At 32.7% G+C, this 13,622-nt stretch overlaps 1 protein-coding gene across 6 annotated transcripts in view; it reads right to left on the bottom strand.

Annotated features, from left to right (window-relative positions):
* COL11A1 (collagen type XI alpha 1 chain) overlaps positions 1-13,622 on the bottom strand; it is a 240,313-nt gene that overhangs the window by 81,278 nt on the left and 145,413 nt on the right. For all 6 annotated transcript variants that reach the window (XM_081492915.1, XM_081492916.1, XM_081492919.1 and 3 more), the window contains 6 exons: positions 9,784-9,837; positions 9,610-9,654; positions 9,416-9,469; positions 9,256-9,300; positions 6,205-6,258; positions 4-57 (listed from right to left, as the gene is read on the bottom strand). In XM_081492915.1, coding sequence (XP_081349041.1) covers positions 4-57; positions 6,205-6,258; positions 9,256-9,300; positions 9,416-9,469; positions 9,610-9,654; positions 9,784-9,837 — 306 coding nt within the window. The remainder of the gene's footprint in view (positions 1-3; positions 58-6,204; positions 6,259-9,255; positions 9,301-9,415; positions 9,470-9,609; positions 9,655-9,783; positions 9,838-13,622) is intronic.

Raw genomic sequence — 13,622 nt, 5'->3', positions numbered from 1 at the left:
TACAGTCTCTCCACGTTGCCCAGGGTGTCCTGGCAGGCCATCTTTCCCAGGTGGTCCCTGAAATCACAAATATTCAACATCAAATGTCACAAGTATTTCTTGAATCATTTTAGAATATAAGTATAATGTTAGACAATTTTCTTATATCTTCATTAGATATACTATTTTGATGTTCTACTGACTTTATATATGGTAGTATGTGTATAGGGGCTTCCCCAGAGGCTCAGTGGTAAGGAATATACCTGTGATGCAGAAGATGCAGGATAAATGGGTTCAGTCCCTAAGTTGAGAAGATACCATGTAGGAGGGCATGGCAACCCACTCCAGTATTCTTGCCTGGAGAATCCCATGGACAGAAGAGCCTGGCAAGCTAGTGTCCAGAGGGTCACAAAAAGTCAAACACGATTGAAGGGACTGAACACAAACAGGTAGTATGTGCATATATCTCTTTAGTATTATTCTATGAGCTTCTCTGGTGGCTCAGACAGTAAAGTATGCCTGCAGTGCTGGAGACTAAGTTTGATCCCTGGGTCAGGAAGATCCGCTAGAGAAGGCATTGACCACCCATTCCAGTATTCTTGCCTGAGAAATCCTATGGAGAGAGGAGACTGGCAGGCTAGAGTCCATGGGGTTTCAAAGAGTTGGACATGACTGAGGGAATAAACCACCAGATAGCTATAACTCAGATTAACACAATATTATAAAACTGTAATCTGAGTATTTTACATTTAAATTATTTCATTAGCAAATATATTTTTAAAGAGCATATTCACGTATTTGTATTTTATTTTTTCAAAAATAATAGTTCTTCAGTACTTGACAAATGAATATTTTCCTTTATTTTTGTTGTTATTTGGTGAATATTTTTAATTCAATTTCCTGTGCATAAAGACTTGGATACTAGAGATAGATGGTGTCCTCTAGTGGTGGTCTGAGCTTCTAACTGACAAGAATGTGAAAGAAATAAAAACTCTTACAAACAACAGCATTTTACTTCTCAGTTGCTTCAGGTAAACAAAACAAGGGGTGCCACTCAATTTTAGAAGTTACCAGGCCCAATATTTCTCAGTAGCTTTTCTTAAATAACCTCTTGGAAGCATAATGTCTCTTAAACACTGGAGAGCACGTCCACTGTGTTATCACTTTAGGTAAATGATGCTGTCTTTGTCATGGCTGAAAAAATAAATGAGGCTCATCAACTAAGTATTTAAGGTAAACAACCCTGAGAGGATTGTTTAGATACTTAGTAGAAATAAATGGCTTCTTTAGACTGCATTGTGGATGACTCATCCTACACAGAAACCATTAAGCAACAAGTTCAAATTTTAAAATATGTATAATAGGTATAGGCAGAGATATTCTTAGGTGAGAATGTCTGGGTAAATGAAGGAAGTGATCACTTCAATGGCAACATGTTTAACGATAACAGGTATACCTCTCACAGTTTAATTATTTGAATAAACCTACTCATGCATTAAAAATACACTATTTCCATAAATCTATTTTCAAATATCAATTCTTTGTATATGAAGTTTGAAAAAAAAGTATTTCCAAGTAATATCATTTTCACAGAGAGCTTTCTTCCACTGCAATAAGACTTTTTCTAAGTTGGTTGTAACGTCTTGGGGAAAGGCTTCCTGATGGCGACCAGTACCAGCTCTCTCCCTGATCTCTTCTTTATTGACACACTGGTTCAATTACCAGCTCTAATTAAAGCCTATATGATCTTTCACAAGATCATTGCTTGCTCAGTGATTTGCTCGTGTTTTCCAGGACCATCTCACTGATTCTATTGCCATCTGCCCCAAAGACCAAAACTGGAATGTTTTTAACCAAGTCCCCCAAATATTCCTGGACATCACAGACCCATTCTTTCTTTCAAAAACATATATTACATACTTATGTGTTAGGCACTAGGTAATCATAATATGAGATACAGTTCTCAGTTTGGAGGTGAAACACATAAATAAGTAATTGATTGTTACTGGATCTCGTTTAGGTTCAGTATTTCAAAATAGTAAATAAAAACAAATCCTACGCTCTATCACTATTTTGATACATATGGGAATAAATGTGTCATCAATTGGGGTTAGTAGTAAAACTTTTAAATAAAATTACAGGGTGACTGCTAAAGGGTGATAAACATGAATCAGACACTTGGTTCCACCATGCTAAAATGCATCTCAAATGATAGTTTTGCAATCAGTATAAGCTATTTATAGGGCTTCCCTGGTGGCTCAGCATTAAAGAATCCACCTGCAATGCAGGAGACACAGGGGACAGGAGTTCACTCCCTAGGTCCAGAAGAGCCACTCCAGCATCCTCTCCTGGAGGATCCCACGGACACAGGAGCCTGGCGGGCCACAGTCCACAGGGTCACAAAGAGTCGGACATGACTGAGCATGTAAACACACATAAGCTATTTACATTTGTTTAGCATTTGTAAATATAAAAGTTAAATATCTCATTATATTTGCTGGTGTGAAAAGTATAGATAATACTTTTATTGCAAAATATTACAACTCTTTAAAATAGTGACCTTAGATCTAAATAACATCATCTTAGATGAATGTAACATGATTTTTAATGGCTTTCCTAGATATTCTATGGGAGCAGTGTTTAATAGACTATATAAAAAATTTATATCATCATTTTTCTTGATTTAAGCATGTATTCTTAATATTAAGTGATAAATCCTAAACAGTTTTATTGACTCCATACTACCATCCAATAAAATAAATATAATGACCAAATAATTTCATGGCATTAATTTAAAAATAATAATACTATTGATCAGAATAGATGGCCATTTGATGTCATTGGAGAATGGCAGTGACAACAAATTCATCTAAGTAGGGATTGCGTGTATATAGCAAAGTAATCTGTGTAAAGATACTTAGAAATAAATGTTAAGATTTTTTTCACTTCTCATTGGCATTGTTTTGATTTCTCTATAAATAGAAGGTATCTTATAGTATAGTCATGTTATAAATCTTATTAATCACCCGAGTTAACTTTTTTTAAATGGGATAACTATATGCTGACACTGGCTTGAGATAAATAGACTCTAAACATGAGTATTCCAAGTACCCCATATGTATCTGTGTGAGTATACATATACATATATATATATATCATTTATTTATACATACATACATATATAATATATATATATACATTTCCTAGTTATAATGAAAATGAATCTATTAATTTGAAGGAAGAGGAGCTTGGTTCAATCCTTCTACCTGAATCCTTCCTTCTAAATATCAAAGAAATGAAGACAGTTTTTTCCTATATGTTATAAAACTGCATACCAGAACAGATGATAAGTACTTTATTTCACACTCTAATGTTTCATTGGTCAGAGAAATAGAGTATAAAAATCATTTTGTTTAGCAGTGAAAGCAATGTTCCTTAACAGTGTCATGTCTCTCTACCAGACTGCATGCTTCTCAAGTGTAGGCATTTATTACACTTCTAATACTTAAGGGACAAAATGCATGCATGATCAATGACTCAAAACTTGAAAGATACATGAGAGAATGGACTGAAAAAATCTGAGGAAAAATGGCATTCTGTGACAATAAAATTATACTACATGAGAGAAACTTCTTAACAGTTTGTTCAAATATAAATGGCATGATAATGTTGAAGTTATACATATCACTGGATTTTATGTTGCTAAACAATAATCTATGAGCATGGCTTCAAAATACTTATGATGGAATCTTATGTGCACCATTTTGCAACAGTATTTTCATTTCTCTATATGTGTAGCTTTGCATCACTTAATATTACATTTGGAACAAAACTGAAATAGTAAACAACACTACATGCAGGTATGTTTAATGATAGGTATTTGTATTAATCCTTTTATAACATTATAATATAGATAATAGCCTTTTTTGATATGTTTTCGGTAATATCAAGATTTTTAGTAATAAAAATAATATTTAACATTTAAATCAATATTTTACAATAAATAACCCATTTTCAAATATGTGAGCTAAAGTCACATTTGAAAGTAAACAAGGAAAGAGGGAGTTATTCAAACTCAATAAAAGTACTGGAGAACATTTTATTTATTTATAAATGATTTTTAACATGTTTAAAAGTAGAATGTACTCATTTGTAACATTTATTTAGGTTTTAAACATCTTAATTTAGTATTGTTCTTTTATGCAAGATTGTTATTGAACTATATTTGGTAAACTATAATTATTTATATTAGATACATAATTATTAGAAATTAGAAAATTAGAATGTACAATTTTTGAAATCTTAGCATCCAAAAAGTCTTATATAACTTCCTCATACAAGGTGCATGTTGTCGTAGTTTGTAAAAAAGATTCAGCTCAAAATCAGCTTAAAATATACAGCCAAAAATCTGTATCAGTATGTCTCTAAATGAAAATATCCAGGATGTGAGTAAAACTGTCAGTAATTATTTACAAGGAATTAGTTATTTGTATTATTGGATTGAAAAAATTTTGTTCTCAAATCGACTGAAATTTTAACTGTACTCAGTTTCCTACAGAGTAGGTCATATTCATATCCAACCTATATTGGTCTTAATCAACTATTTTTGAATTCACTATTGAAAGTAAGGCCGATTGACCACTGGCATTGGCATCATCTGGACATTTGCCAGTAATACTAAGTCTCAAGACCTATCCCAGACATACTGAATCAAAACCTACATTTTTAACAAAATACCAACATGATTTATGTGTACATTAAAGTTTGAATAGTATTGTCTACTCTGGACTAGAACAGTGGTTCACAAACATTAGCATGTATCAGAACTTCCCAGAGAGCTCATTAAGACACAGACTGGGCCCCTCTCCTTGAGTTCCGATTAAAGGAGTAAGGTGGAAACATGACATTGCGTTTCTAACAAAGTGCTGCTGATCTTCTTGTCCATGGGCCACCCTGTGAGAACAATTTCCTTTGATAGGTGGGTGCTATGGTTTGAAAGGTTGTGTCACTTTGAAATTCATTTGTTGAAAGCATAACGCTCAAACGTGATGTTATTAGCAGGTGGTACCTTTGGGTGGTGCTTATGTTATCTTCATGGAATCCTCAAGAATGGAACCATTGACTTATAAAAATGGCTACAGAGAACAGAAAATAAAAAGTCTGCTACCTGAAAAAGGGTTCTCACCTCACTATTCTGGGATTCTGATCTCTTATAGCCTTCAGAACTCTAAGAAACAAATTCTATTGTTTATACACTAGACAATCTATGTTTTCTTTGTTATAGCAGCCAGAATGGACTAAGGCAGTAAGCTGATACTAGCTCTTATAAATAAATTGAATAGGTTGCCGAAAAAGGAGAGAAAAAAACAAATGAGCACTAGGCATGTCCTATATTCCCATAAACATTTGTGTGAAAAGAAAAGATTTCAATTAACTTGGTGAAAATATTTGACAAGGATAGTCTAAAGACTGTGGTTCTAAATAAACTTTATAAAAAAGGGAATGATTCAAGAAGGGTTATCATTACGTTTTCTTAAAAAATACATTATAAAGGCAAAAATAGTAAATACAAATAATAGATCATAATGTGATACAAGTAATATCAGAATGTTGGAGGATGATTTTGAAGAAGGATGCATTATATAATACAAGATAAAAGAAATTAATACACCAAATATTTAAGATTCAGTAATGATTTTTAATGCCATCAGTAATACTCATTGCAGTAGAAGAGTAGTTGAGAGAATAATATCCATGTTGTTCTAGTTTTGATATACTTCGAAGGGATGTTTAATCAGATATATCTCAATTATATTCAAAAATGTTTGATAAACTTCATAAGCTGAAAATACATACTCTAGCATTAATCACCATTTTATCTTATGGGCTTCCCTGGTGGCTCAGTGGTAAAGGATCCTCCTGCAATGCAGGAGGCCAGGAACTACAGGTTCAACCCTTGGGTTGGGGAAGATCTCCTGGAGGAGGATATGGTAACCCACTCCAATATTCTTGCCTGAAGAATTCCGTGGACAGAGGAGCCTGGCAGGCTGTAGTCCATAGGGTGGCACAGAGTTGGACACAACTGAAGTGACTTGGCATGCACACATGCATTATGGAATTTGTATCAATATTTGTATCCAAATATATTTCATATATAAGCTGTGACTTGCAAAATTTGAAAACACTGTCAAGTGAAGAAAGAGAAAGAAAAACTATGACACTTACAGGAGGGCCTTTTGGTCCAGGGAATCCAACTGGACCTTGAGGTCCTTGAGGACCCTGAAAAGAAAAAGCAGTAGGGAAATCTAAGAATATGCCTGAAAAGGAACATCTTTACAGTCTGAAGTTTATTTCTACAGATAAAGAACAATACAGACTACAGCTTGTTTACCATAATGGCAGAACTATGGGCAATACAATGAGATAATCTGTGCTAATCTATAAGCAAAATGGACTATTTTCCACACAATTCATTATTCAAAACTGCACATCACGTCAGTGGTCTTAGCTTAAGAACACTGCAATTATTTAGAATTCACATTAAAAGTAAATAGAACATGGATGTATCAGGAAACGCTATAGATATTCTACTTTCAATATTAGCTAAAAACATCTGTAAATGGAAGATATTTCAAGTCAATAGACTCCCCCAAATTATTTTTAAAATTGACGCTATACATATTTTGACTCTACAGTCATACAAAATTAAAAGAAAAAAAAAAGTGACTATCTCAAAAAGACTATAGAGGATACCTTTAACTAATCTCTATATTTAAAATGTATTTGTTTTTAAGGATATTGCTATCTCATTTTATTCATATATAAGCTTCTTTTGTAAATAAGATGAAAATAACTTTACTAAGTCCCAAATATTGAAAAAGAAATACTTATGCCACAAATTATCCATTGTTTTTGCAAAATTCAATTTATTTCAGTGTGTTCATTTTTTGTTTTTATTCTGTTTTATTTTTGCTAAAATTTATCATTTTAGACCCAAATAAAAACTATATTAACTAAGTCCTTAATGGTAAGCAATCATGCTCTGCAAATCATGAGTATGAGGGATCATATTTAACTTGTAGAATATCCTAATGGGTGCATATAAATATATATGTATATATACATATATAATAGATATTATTTGTATGTATAATGCTATACACATATATACATAAATATATTGTTAAAGAAGGTCATTAAAATGGGCAAATATAGGTATTTTTCATTTATAATTCAATGGTACTACAAAACTCTCTCCCTGAACTTCCCAAGTCATATATACAGAAGAGAACGTTTCTGTGATATTACTTTTATTGTTCTTCAACTGTGTGCCTAAGACATAACAAATAGTTCATGATACTTAAAATTGTTTGAGAAAATGGTATATTATAGAGAAAATGTCTGATCAACTACACTGAACACAAGAAATACATTTTGTATATTTAAAACATATATAAATGTTTCTTGGAAATGGTTTCGAGCATACTTAAAACAATTTTTGTTTTTTAAAATCAACCTTTACTTTGAGCTTCTCTGGCAGCTCAGATGGTAAAGAATCTGCCTGCAATGTGGGAGACTCAGGTTCAATCCCTTGGTCAGGAAAATACCCTGGAGAAGGGAATGGCAACCCACTGCAGTGTTCTTGCCTGGAGAATCCCACAGAGGAGCATGGCAGGCTACAGTCCATGGGGTCGCAAAGAGTCAGACACAACAGAGCAACTAACACTCACTTTACTTTGATCCTCAAAATATACTTTTCTCATTCTCAAAATGTCTTCACAATCACAAGTGATCATGTTCTTGGGTTACACTGTTGTGTTCCAAAATAAAATCATGAAGATTTATAGCCGATATTGAAATTTTGGAATGTATAATAAAATATGTAAATAGAATAGTTTGTGGTTTAAAGACAAAACACTTATGCTACAATTTGTTAAATGGTTCTACTGGTTCTATTCCAGTTAATGATTCAGCCATTTTAATTAATTTAACTGTATATTCCTATTAAGATGACTGATACAAAATATTTAAAATGTGTATATCATGTATGAAGTCAAAATGTACAGGATGAACTTAATTTGAAAATAGCTCATCAACAGTGAGAAATATTTAATAGAAACTTAAGTTAATTAAACTTGAACCAAAGCCCTGAAACAACTGTAATTTAATGTTTATTCTTGGGTCTTATACACCGACATTTCTGTCACAAATAGAAAGTTTATTTTTAAAAAAATGACCTATTCTCAGTTTTAAGTTATACATTAGAGGGTATTTCTATTTAACTTTTTGTGAAACACCTATTACAAATTTCAATAATATAAAATGTATAATTTTATAATATAAATATAAATGTATAGTATAAATTTTACATTTCTATAATATAAATTTTATAATATAAAATGTATAATTAAAATTACAGAATATTAAGTCACAGCCTAATTTCTTCGATAGTAACGTAGAATATTTAAAATTCTTTCAAGATGATAGCTTTTAAAATCTGGCAACAAAAATGTTATAGTTTGCCAAACAAACAAAGGGCATGCTTACTCATGTATATTTAGCTTTATTTTATATCAATTGAAAAATCAATTTACTAAATAGTTTTCCTATTTACTGGAATAGATGTTTTATCTTGATTTGAATGTGTATCGATTGTGACTTAATGGCTACTGGAAGCTTGCCTGTTACTAGCATAATGTTACTGCCAGCTCCAGGAACAAAGTATCAGTATGGAAAGCAAGAGGAGGGGAGGAGAAGGTATAGGTGTTATACACATATTTAAAAGAAAAAGAAGATTTTGGTTTAAGAGTTGATATTATAGGCCAGTTACACATATAATTTCTCTCACTTCTGTAACAAAATTAGTAGCACATAATTGATGAAGATTTTTTAGGGAAGTAAATGAAAGAATGGGTTTCCCACGTGGTGTTAGTAGTAAAGAACCTAGCTGCCAATGCAGGAGACTCATGAGACACGAATTCGATCCTTGGATCAAGAAAATCTCCTGAAGAAAGACATGGCATACCACTCCAGTATTCTCTCCTGGAGAATTCCATGGACAGAGGAGCCTGGTGGGCTACAGTCCATAGGGTTGCAAAGAGTCAGACATGACTGACACAACTTAGCACACATACACATATTAAAGAATAGGAACTTTTAAACTCTGACGTTTTGTGGATGACTACATACATGTATTTGCAAACACATGTAACTTTTTCCAGACATTTAAACACTTGTGAAATGTAAACATTTATATGATGTAACTATTATACTTACTCTTTCACCAGGAGGGCCAGGAGGGCCATCACCACCTGAAGTGCCCTGGGAAAAACAACACAAAAACAGAAAAAAATCAGTTTTGAATCCTTCCGGTAACAGCCGTCCTCTGGAAGAGGAACCTACATACAAGCCCAAATGGGACAAGTTCTGATGGTACCTTTGGACCTGGCTTCCCAGTGGGACCTCTTGCTCCTCTTGAACCTCTAGGTCCCTGCATGTAAGAGCAAAGATGAAATTGATCTAGCTCCAATTAGATCAAAACGGCACAAGATCAGTTTTCTTTTTTGAAGCAAATTATTTTGGAAAGTTAAATCCAAAATGCAAATCACCATTTTAAATCAAGGCCCTTACCGTTGGACCACGCTGACCCCGAGGACCTGGTTTGCCAGCTACGCCCTGTCAACAACAGTTCAAACAGCTTCAGTACACAGTATATCATAATGAATTGTGAGTCTGGGTCTGAGAGATAGGTTCCCATGCAAGAGCATTTATATTAGTCCAGAACAGTATACTTGTATATCATACCCGGGCACCTTTCTCTCCATTGGCACCTGGAAACCCAGGAAATCCAGTGGAACCCTACAAAAATAAAAATGGTAAACAATGAGTATATTAATCAACATTTTAGCCACAAGCTGAAAGTCTTTTGAAATACAGTGGTTCTCACAAGTGGGTAGCATTCAAATCAAAAATATAACTTTAAGATACCATACAACTTTCATTCATGTACTGAAAAATGAACTTACAGTGACACCTGAAATCCTGGAAGCATTGAAAACACGAATTGATAACACATCTTAGTTTCCAACTTTAAGGAAATTAATTAATCAAATATATCATTTCTCATATTAAAAAATAGCAATTAAAGAACATTTCACATAAAATAAATTTTGAATTGTAATTCTACATATTTGCTTCAACTCTGAAGAAAAATTTTGTTTTTCACAAGCATGAATAATCAAATAATAAAATAGGAATTTTATAAAATGTTTTTCTGAATTAACATTATTGTATTCTTGTAGTATACTTATCACTTTTTAGTTGAGTATTTTGTACCTTTGGAACTGGATAAAATCATAAAGATTAAAAATCTTTTCCCTTTTCTGTTTGATGTTTAAATGTGATTAGATATAGCTGAGAGTCTAAGTCAGACTGTCCAACATTAAAATCTATTATGGGGATTCCAAACACATGAATTCAAGACTTATGTTTGTCATGCAATCATGTAAGTAAATTGAGTACATCACTTATCCCCTTTGAGCATAGCTTTTTCTTCAGTAAAATGAGATCATCTGCATCTTATAGGTACTTTGACACTTGTAGGATATAGAACCGAAGGAAGGCAAAGTATAAAAATGATAATAATAGATAACATTAAATAAGGATTATTTAAGGATGTAATAAGCCCTATAAAAGCACTATGTAATTTAATCCACAGTTACCTTTTACAAACGGAATATAATTCCATTTTACCTTGTACATATGTCCAGAATTTCATCTACTAAGAGATTCCTTCGAACATGACTGTGATTGGTTTGCCTCATTATTGTATCATGAAATACAGCAGATTAGGGTTCAATCCTTGGTCTTCAACTTACTAATAACTATGAGACCCTCAGAGTGGTGGGTGGGGGAGGGGTCTTCCAAATAATCACTTTTCCTATTCAGACCAGTGTATGGATTAAATGCAATAATGTGTAAAATGTCTAGCAAAGCATAATAGACATGCAGATTTTATACATTTTCCCATGCACTAATGAATGTGAAACAAAGCCTTCTTTGACTTGAATACATCTTTGGGTTTTGTTTTTCTTTCTTCTATTAGATTCAGGTGTACAGTAAAGTTAATCAGTTATACACACACAAACACACAAATAAATATAATTCACTCAAATTCTTTTCCATTAAAAGTTATTACAAGATATTTAATATAGTTCCCTGTGCTATATAGTAGGTCCTTGTTGTTTATTTTATATACAGTAGTGTGTATCTCTTAATCCCAAACTCCTAATTTGTTTGTTTCCCCCACTTCTCTCCCTTTGGTAACAATAAATTTGTTTTCTATTTCAGTGCACAATCATTTGGACTGAACTAACCTAAAGTAATATTTCTCTCAGTGATAAATGGCTCCTCTGTATCAGAATAGTCTAGAGTGACTGCTGAAAGAAGGGACTGTCAAAGCCTACTGCAGGCAATAGGGTCCAGGAATTTGCATTTTTAACAATTTCTCCAGGTGATACATACAAAATGGGTGTTATCCATTTATATTTCCTCCACAAATCAGGAAATTTGTATGTGAAGCCTTATGGCATTTGATGGACAAAGCTTAGTAAGAACTGCTAAGCTTCCTATTAGGACCCATTTAGTAACATATTACGATTCATTTATAGAGATCACTATGTGATCAACCTGAGGACAATTGTTAGAACATGTAATGCTCACATAATGGGGGAAAATGTCTGCAAATTATATTTTTGAAAGGCTTTCAAAAGCTTTTTCACTATCTCTACAGAGAATCATATAGTTATATCTGGTAGAGTATTACTATGTGAATACTCTAGGACATTGACAAGTAAGTATAATTCAATATGGAAATAATTCATTTCTATCAAATTCAATTTAAGGACAAATATTCATTTGTCCTGAGTAGAAGAGAAATACATTTATAGAGACTTCATTCAAACAAATGGCTCTTATGCATCAATTTTATGTTTGATAAATTTCTTTTCTTACATAGTTTCTGCTCTAAGAAACTTATGGGAAATAGACAAAAATGTCTAATCCACCAACTAAACAATCTGTAATATACAGGCATATCCTTCTCTTTTTCCCACATAAAAATTATCACCAAAATATACAATTTCCATGAAAAGACACCTGCTTTTAAGTGGAAAAAAAAAACAGCCCACAAAACACCAAAAAGTCAATGGTTAACAGCAAAATCAGCTCTTTTGGTGATTAAAACTTTCAGAATTAGTTAAAATGCTGTTTTAAATGTAAACGAATTCTATCTGAAAATAGATTTTACTTTTTGAAATAGCTATCATTTTATACAACATATAATGGTACATTTTTTAAAAACTCATTATGGTTTACTTTTCTAGTAAGATATTACATAAATTATATTGCCTAATTATAGTCCTTATATTGCTTGAAAGGGATTAGCAGCCGAGTTTCAGTGAAAGGGAAAGTTGCTCAGTCATATCTGACTCTGCGATCTTATGGACTGTAGTCTGCCAGGCTCTTCTGTCCATGTATTTCTCTTGGCCAGCATACTGGAGTGGGTAGTCGTTCCCTTCTCCAGGGAATCTTCCCAACCCAGGGATCAAACCCAGGTCTCCCACATTGCAAGCAGATTCTTTACCATCTGAGTCACCAGGGAAACCCAATTATAGTCTTTATATTGCTTGAAAGGGATTAGTAGTCTAGTTTAATATTTAGTATAGTAAAGACAAGCCTATTCAAAATTCACTGGCTTTCACATAGGAAAGGAATGTGACCCTATCTTTGATTTTTGATGTATCCATCATTTTTTTGTTTAAGAACTGAGAAACATAAACGGTTTTGATCATAGAAAAAAGTTATGAAGAAAAGTAAAAGAAAAAGATAAAGACCAAAATTTCAGACATTTAGGTTAAAAGGTAAAAATGCAATGTTTGACTCCTCGAGGAAGAAGCATTTCTCTCTAGTCATTCTGGTCCATTTTGTTACTAAAAAGAACTGAATGATTATTGAACACAGTATTGACTTAGGAAAAACAGAAAAATATAAGAATGTCAAATAAACACTTAATAGAAAACTACACTCATTCATGTAAATGTAAAAACAGGTTTCTGTTTTTAAATCAAAACACAATCATAACTGCAATTCAATTTAGATCGAAAATTTACCCAATAAGGTAAGAATAGTTTAAAGTTGTATTTTATAAAGTAAATATTTTCTTTTACTCAAAGCACTTATGAAAATGCTTGACATCCAAAAGGAAGATAACTAGGTAACAGAATAGGGTATTAGAGACAATATTTAAAAGGTAAAAATTACTAATTAATGCTTGTATTATTGTTTAAATCATAGATTAAATGCACCTTTCTTTAGAGGGCTCCATTACCTCCTAGAATACAAGGAAATATTCTAGAAAGCCAGTGAATAGGGCAAAACCGTATGGCAAGCCTAAAATACTGTTATCACATGATGATGAGTCACAAGCGCATGAAATTTACATTTGTCAGGAGGTAGGATATTTTTGTCTCCCACTGATTATCTGTGAAACATTAATAAGTATATATTTGGGTATTATTACACCCAACCAGGATGTATCCTTATGTTATAAACCTGTCAAACATTAACGAATCAAACAGGGATAG

The sequence above is a fragment of the Giraffa tippelskirchi genome, chromosome 5 (genome assembly GCF_054371585.1).
Source record: "Giraffa tippelskirchi isolate mGirTip1 chromosome 5, T2T-mGirTip1v1.2.pri, whole genome shotgun sequence".
NCBI classification, from domain to species: domain Eukaryota; kingdom Metazoa; phylum Chordata; class Mammalia; order Artiodactyla; family Giraffidae; genus Giraffa; species Giraffa tippelskirchi.
The sequence above is the reverse complement of the archived record's forward strand: the minus strand, read 5'-3'. Positions and strand labels throughout refer to the sequence as shown.